The sequence below is a fragment of the Electrona antarctica genome, assembly GCF_951216825.1.
Source record: "Electrona antarctica genome assembly, chromosome: 4".
NCBI lineage: Eukaryota > Metazoa > Chordata > Actinopteri > Myctophiformes > Myctophidae > Electrona > Electrona antarctica.
The window spans coordinates 18,329,752-18,336,783 of NC_136809.1; the positions used below are offsets into that span (position 1 = coordinate 18,329,752).

The 7,032-nt window shown below is 44.4% G+C and overlaps 1 protein-coding gene across 3 annotated transcripts in view; it reads left to right on the forward strand.

The window, feature by feature from the left end:
* LOC306921680 (glutamate receptor 2-like) overlaps positions 1-7,032 on the forward strand; it is a gene marked incomplete at its 3' end in the record, with an annotated part of 52,911 nt that overhangs the window by 24,426 nt on the left and 21,453 nt on the right. For all 3 annotated transcript variants that reach the window (XM_079498926.1, XM_079498925.1, XM_079498924.1), the window contains exons 10-15: positions 1,981-2,044; positions 2,594-2,736; positions 3,398-3,613; positions 4,244-4,398; positions 5,262-5,460; positions 5,780-6,027. In XM_079498926.1, the coding sequence (XP_079355052.1) occupies positions 1,981-2,044; positions 2,594-2,736; positions 3,398-3,613; positions 4,244-4,398; positions 5,262-5,460; positions 5,780-6,027 (1,025 nt within the window). The remainder of the gene's footprint in view (positions 1-1,980; positions 2,045-2,593; positions 2,737-3,397; positions 3,614-4,243; positions 4,399-5,261; positions 5,461-5,779; positions 6,028-7,032) is intronic.

The window sequence follows — 7,032 nt, forward strand, 5'->3', positions numbered from 1 at the left end:
ACTGGTAAGGGTCCACCACTATACTGGTAAGGGTCCACCACTATACTGGTAAGGGTCCACCACTATACTGGTAAGGGTCCACCACTATACTGGTAAGGGTCCACCACTATACTGGTAAGGGTCCACCACTATACTGGTAAGGGTCCACCACTATACTGGTAAGGGTCCACCACTATACTGGTAAGGGTCCACCACTATACTGGTAAGGGTCCACCACTATACTGGTAAGGGTCCACCACTATACTGGTAAGGGTCCACCACATCGTCACCATTATACTGGTAAGGGTCCACCACTATACTGGTAAGGGTCCACCACTATACTGGTAAGGGTCCACCACTATACTGGTAAGGGTCCACCACATCGTCACCATTATACTGGTAAGGGTCCACCACTATACTGGTAAGGGTCCACCACTATACTGGTAAGGGTCCACCACTATACTGGTAAGGGTCCACCACTATACTGGTAAGGGTCCACCACTATACTGGTAAGGGTCCACCACATCGTCACCATTATACTGGTAAGGGTCCACCACTATACTGGTAAGGGTCCACCACTATACTGGTAAGGGTCCACCACTATACTGGTATGGGTCCACCACTATACTGGTAAGGGTCCACCACTATACTGGTATGGGTCCACCACTATACTGGTAAGGGTCCACCACTATACTGGTATGGGTCCACCACTATACTGGTAAGGGTCCACCACTATACTGGTAAGGGTCCACCACTATACTGGTAAGGGTCCACCACTATACTGGTAAGGGTCCACCACTATACTGGTAAGGGTCCACCACTATACTGGTAAGGGTCCACCACTATACTGGTAAGGGTCCACCACATCGTCACCACTATACTGGTAAGGGTCCACCACTATACTGGTATGGGTCCACCACATCGTCACCACTATACTGGTAAGGGTCCACCACTATACTGGTAAGGGTCCACCACTATACTGGTAAGGGTCCACCACTATACTGGTAAGGGTCCACCACTATACTGGTAAGGGTCCACCACTATACTGGTAAGGGTCCACCACATCGTCACCACTATACTGGTAAGGGTCCACCACTGGCCTGATGTGTTTATATGTGAGCGATGCGAGACTGGCCGACTCACGACTCCTGAACAGGGATGGGACGATAATCGATAATATCACTCAATAATCCTATCGCAGAGATTGTGATTTACCGTGAAATCGTCCCCCGTCATAATGAATTCGCTTTTGTTGACGTGCAAATTCAATACCAAAGGGGTTTGTAGCCTATATGCCAATTTGGGGGTCCTTGAAAATTAAAAAGTTTGACAGTCACTGCCATAGAGCTCTACATATTTCTGATGTGGTCAGATGTGACACCAAGTGCCATTCGTAGCATGCGCTGAACAATCTATCCACGAACATAAGAGAATATCCATCATTTACATATTTTAAGGTCCAACTAAAAGGATGGATCATGGACATTCTTAAGTAGGATAAATGTTTATTTTTATTTTTCCTTATCTGTCTTGTATTTTAGGTCCAAACTAGGCCTTTTTTTTACAGTTGTTTGTTCCTGTGTCTACGGATGGAAACTAGCACTCTTGAGGGGACTGTCTTGTGGTGGTTGAGGCTGATTTGCTTAGAATATGGCCTATCCATCACCCAAAGCATTTGGAGGAACTCTTCCTCTGCTGTTTGGTTGGTGCATTCACTGTGTTGCCACAGGTCTTTGTTGCTGATGATGCCACTTGATATGAGGGATATCATAGGGAAAAAATAATAATAATAAGTAGGCTAGAAGTTCTCCCTTGGCCTACTGGAAGTATGTGTGCTTTAGTTTTTCTTACCAATCAACGTGTGTGTGTGTGTGTGTGTGTGTGTGTGTGTGTGTGTGTGTGTGTGTGTGTGTGTGTGTGTGTGTGTGTGTGTGTGTGTGTGTGTGTGTGTGTGTGTGTGTGTGTGTGTGTGTGTGTGTGTGTGTGTGCGTGCGCGTGTAGGAGGCTCCCTATGTGATGATGAAGAAGAATTCAGAGCTGTTTCAGGACAATGACCGTTATGAAGGTGTGTATGTGCATGCATGCATCTATTGATATCTGCGTGCATGCTTCTAAGATGGCATCAATCATTTCGCATACAATCATGGCATTGACAAACTATTGTGATATTTGTGATACATATTGTGTCATAATAATGCAATACTTACAGTATTTGTCCATGCTAAAATATTTGTAAATGTTAGTTTCTTTCTTCAACACTAGAGCAGCCTCTTACATTATGCATTCTATTGTATATGACTCTGTAATGTTTTTGTAATTAAAATGTAATGTAAATGTAGATGTAATTAATGTTAGGTAACCCTATATTTAAGCTGTTATTATTAGCATGTGCTTGTAGCTGTTTTATTACACACAATATTACTCACACTAGTGTGTAACTCTGTGTGTGTGTGTGTGTGTGTGTGTGTGTGTGTGTGTGTGTGTGTGTGTGTGTGTGTGTGTGTGTGTGTGTGTGTGTGTGTGTGTGTGTGTGTGTGTGTGTGTGTGTGTGTGTGCATGTTACGTGTGTGCGCGTGTTGCGTGTGTGTGTGTGTGTGTTTAATTCCACTACAAGGCTACTGTGTCGACCTGGCTGCGGAGATCGCAAAGCACTGTGGTATACGCTACCAGCTAAGGATTGTGGGAGATGGGAAGTACGGTGCGAGAGATGCAGAAACGAAGATCTGGAACGGCATGGTTGGAGAGCTGGTGTATGGGGTAAGACACTCTGCTTTTAGTACTGAATATCAGTAAGTGTGACAAGAAATGTCAGTCGACTTATCTTTTTCCACTGACGAAAACAAAACTAAGCCACGGTGACTAATATAACTAAATTTATTGTAAATTTTGTCGACAAAAAATAAAAGGTTAGGGAAGGACTATAGTGGAGAAGAGATCCAGTAAGACAAAGATGTTTTATGCTTGGTTGTGTGGGCTGCAAGCTCACAATGCATCGCAGACGCATTTTGAGCTTGTAGATCGGCTAACTCTCTGTCTCCGTCTCTCTGTCACATTGGTTTTCAAAGTGGGGTCAACCATTTTAACCACTGTATTATTTTATACTTTGGCCGAAGTGCCACACTATTAGCTTAGATATGCTATTTTAGAAAAATCTTGAAAAATTTTGCGAATCTTTTTAAAGCAAATATTTTTAACTCTGTCCGCGGCCAACGACATCATTTTGCGGATCTTCGGCATGAAAAAGTTTGAGCATCACTTTTTTCAGAACACTGCTTTTTAGAAGACATTTTTAGAATCGGCCTCAGGTCTTAGTCATGCTTTCAAACTCCTTGGAGTGATTGTAATCTGTGGGAAGAACGTGACTTTGATGTCTCTCTCTCTCTCTCGCTCTCTCTCTCTCTCTCTCTCTCTCTCTCAGAAAGCGGACATAGCCGTGGCTCCATTGACCATCACCCTGGTGCGTGAGGAGGTGATCGATTTCTCCAAGCCCTTCATGTCTCTGGGAATCTCCATCATGATCAAGAAACCTCAGAAGTCCAAGCCAGGAGTGTTCTCCTTCCTGGACCCGCTGGCCTACGAGATCTGGATGTGCATCGTGTTCGCTTACATAGGAGTCAGTGTTGTCCTCTTTCTGGTGAGTAGAGCTGTGCAGTGGTGGAAAAAAGTACTCACATTTATTTTACTTAAGCAAAGGTACCTATACTGCAATTTAGAAGTACTCTGTTACAAGTAAAAGTCCAGAATTCTAAATTGTCCTAATTGAAAAGGATCATGCCGAAACAGCCCCTTTTAGTAAAATGTGTGTGACCTACTTTAGTACAGTAGCTCATATCCTCTGGTACTCATTAAACAGACGTTTCAGAAGTTTTCAAATGTATAAAATGTCAAAGAGTATTGAAAATTGGAAATACCAGAGTAATGTAAAGGTACCAAAAATTATACTTAGTTACTGTACTTTACACCACCGATATTTGCTGGTGGCAGTGGATCAGGGGTAGAGTGGCCGGATGGGAACCGTGAGTTTCCCAGTTCGATCCCGGGCTCCCCCAGAGTTAGTGTCGAAGTGTCCTTGAGCAAGATGCTGAACCCCTAATTGCTCCCGATGTGCAGGTTGGTGCCTTGCATGGTTTCCTCTGCCATTGTTGTATGAATGTGTGTTTGTGACCTGGTGAATGTAATGCACGATCTACTGTATGTAAAGCGCCTTGGATAAATGTGCTATATAAATGCACCATTTACCATTTTCCGCATCGCCGGTTCCCAGGTGTCCCGATTCAGTCCGTACGAGTGGCAGCTGGAGGAGCCGGAGGACGGCGCGTTGCCGTTGACGACAGAATCCACTAATGAGTTTGGGATCTTCAACTCTCTGTGGTTCTCATTGGGCGCCTTCATGAGACAGGGCTGTGACATCTCACCAAGGTTGGTTTTCATTGGGGGCCTTCATGACTCATGAGACAGGGCTGTGACATCTCACCAAGGTTGGTTCTCATTGGGCGCCTTCATGAGACAGGGCTGTGACATCTCACCAAAGTTGGTTCTCATTGGGCGCCTTCATGAGACAGAGCTGTGACGTCTCACCAAGGTTGGCATAGCAACGCTTGCTAATAAGCTGTCTTAAGTATCTAGGCCAGTAGTTTTCAACCAGTGGTCTGGGGACCACCAGTGGTACTGGTAAAACAATAATTCACCATATTCACACAGAGGCCATCTTGCCATTAAGTTAAGGAGGGAGTACAGTAACTAAATCATTTCATGTTTGTTATTTATTATTATTATTTTTTTTTGCACCAGCAGATTCGTGTCAGGTCACGCGAGGCTATTGTAGATCTGCTATTTTCAGCATGAAACCAAGTGTAAAATCAGGCACACCTGGCAGACGCCATCAAGGCCCACCAAAATACAATTTGTCGACAAAATCAACCATAGATTTAGTCGACTAAAACAGAAACTAGACTCAAACTAAAACATTTTAAAATGACTAAAATATGGCTAAAATTAAATGGAATTGTATCAATCAAAAGACTATCGAAATCTAAAATTGCTGTCAAAATCAACACTGGTAAATGTATGTGAAGTTGTTTGTGTGTATGAGTGTTTAATATATATATATATATATATATATATATATATATATATATATATATATATATATAGCAATTGTAAGAAATATGTATGCTTAATGTGAAGTTGTGTGAAGTTGCCTAAACTGAAATAAAAACAAAGTAACAAAAAACAACAACACTGGTTCTATATGTTTACCATGTATCATTGTCTCTGTATAGGTCTCTGTCAGGGCGTATCGTAGGAGGCGTGTGGTGGTTCTTCACACTGATCATCATCTCGTCCTACACTGCTAACCTAGCAGCCTTCCTCACAGTGGAGAGGATGGTGTCGCCCATAGAGAGCGCTGAGGACCTGGCCAAGCAGACCGAGATAGCATACGGAACGCTGGACTCTGGCTCCACCAAGGAGTTCTTCAGGGTAAGAATCGCTAGGCCTGTCTCACTTATTACACGATCGCTGTGCTTGATTCCTGATTGACACACAATCTTATTCATAATCTCATTCATCCATTTAATTTGATGTAGGCCTTGTCTTGTGTTAGAATAAGTTCCATCATGTATCATCCATTTGTGGTTGTGTATGTCTGTAAACTGACACCGGGGGGGGGGGGGGGGGGGGGGGGCATAGTTACTTTCCACCACTGGCTCTACTCCTGTCGTTCAGTACATGTGTGCGTGTAATCGCGTCTCTCTGACTCTCCCTTTTTGCCCTCACTATCTGCCAACGATGCGTCCAGCGCTCCAAGATCGCCCTGTTCGACAAGATGTGGCAGTACATGAAGTCGGCCGAGCCGTCCCCGTTTGTCAAGAAGACGGCGGAGGGCGTGCTGCGCGTGCGGAAGTCCAAGGGCAAGTACGCCTACCTGCTGGAGTCGACCATGAACGAGTACATCGAGCAGCGGAAGCCCTGCGACACCATGAAAGTGGGCGGCAACCTGGACTCCAAGGGCTACGGCATCGCCACGCCCAAAGGATCCCCATTAAGGTGGGTGGATCAGTATAACAATGTGCTGCCAATACGAACCTGCAAAGCCGTGCCCTATTCACACTGTACTAGCATACCGCCTAGCATATACCTATAGTCTATGCCTGGCTGCATTCACCCTATTCACACTGTACTATACCTATAGTCTATGAACGTCTATGAAATTGGGTGGGAAAAGACATTCTAAAAGTTTAGTACTGATTGGCGGAGAATTGAAAAAAACAAAACAAAACAAAAAAAGCCTTTTCTAATTGGACAAAAAAATAGTTTAGTCCTCAAGCTATACATTGTGCTTCTTCTAATTTGAAGAAAAATCAAACAAACACTCAAACAGCATGTTTTTTGTTTTTCTTTCTTGAATAGGTAGGTAATGACGGAAAACAAATTACGTTTTGCATGCTCAGAAGCGAGGAGTGAAACTACCTCGTTAGTCAGCTAGCCGGAGTAGGCAAGTAGAGAATGTAGACATTCTCTGGCCAGGTAACTAAACTGTAATTAATGGTAATGAATCATTTAGTTGTTTTGCCTTCCCATCAATGTGACAGGTCGCTGGGAATTTGCCATCATTTGTCCACGGGTTGCCGGTCAAACATTTCACCAGCAACTTTGGGCCGGCGGCTAATATTAATTTCAAGCCTTGCTCAAAAGAGTACGAGGACTAGGACTATTCGCCAAAGGATGCTATGGGGAGTGTGGCCAGCAGGGGGGGTAGTAACCGCCGGTCACCAGTAGGTGTCAGAGCAGCGGGTGGTGTCGTATGTGAGGGTGCAGGATGGGGCATGGCGGCTACCAACTCGTTGTTATAGTTATCCACCTACCCTGATGACCTCTGCCTCACGCCGGTTTGTATATCATTGTTACCATGGGTACCACCTCTGCTCAACCAAGCAAGTGGTGGTCGCCATGACTGGGTTTGTTTAGTTAGGGGAGTTTCTTAAGGGTTTGCACTTCAAGAAGCAGCTCACCCCGTCCCCAAGAGTGTTGATTGGCTGGAAATGGAAGACT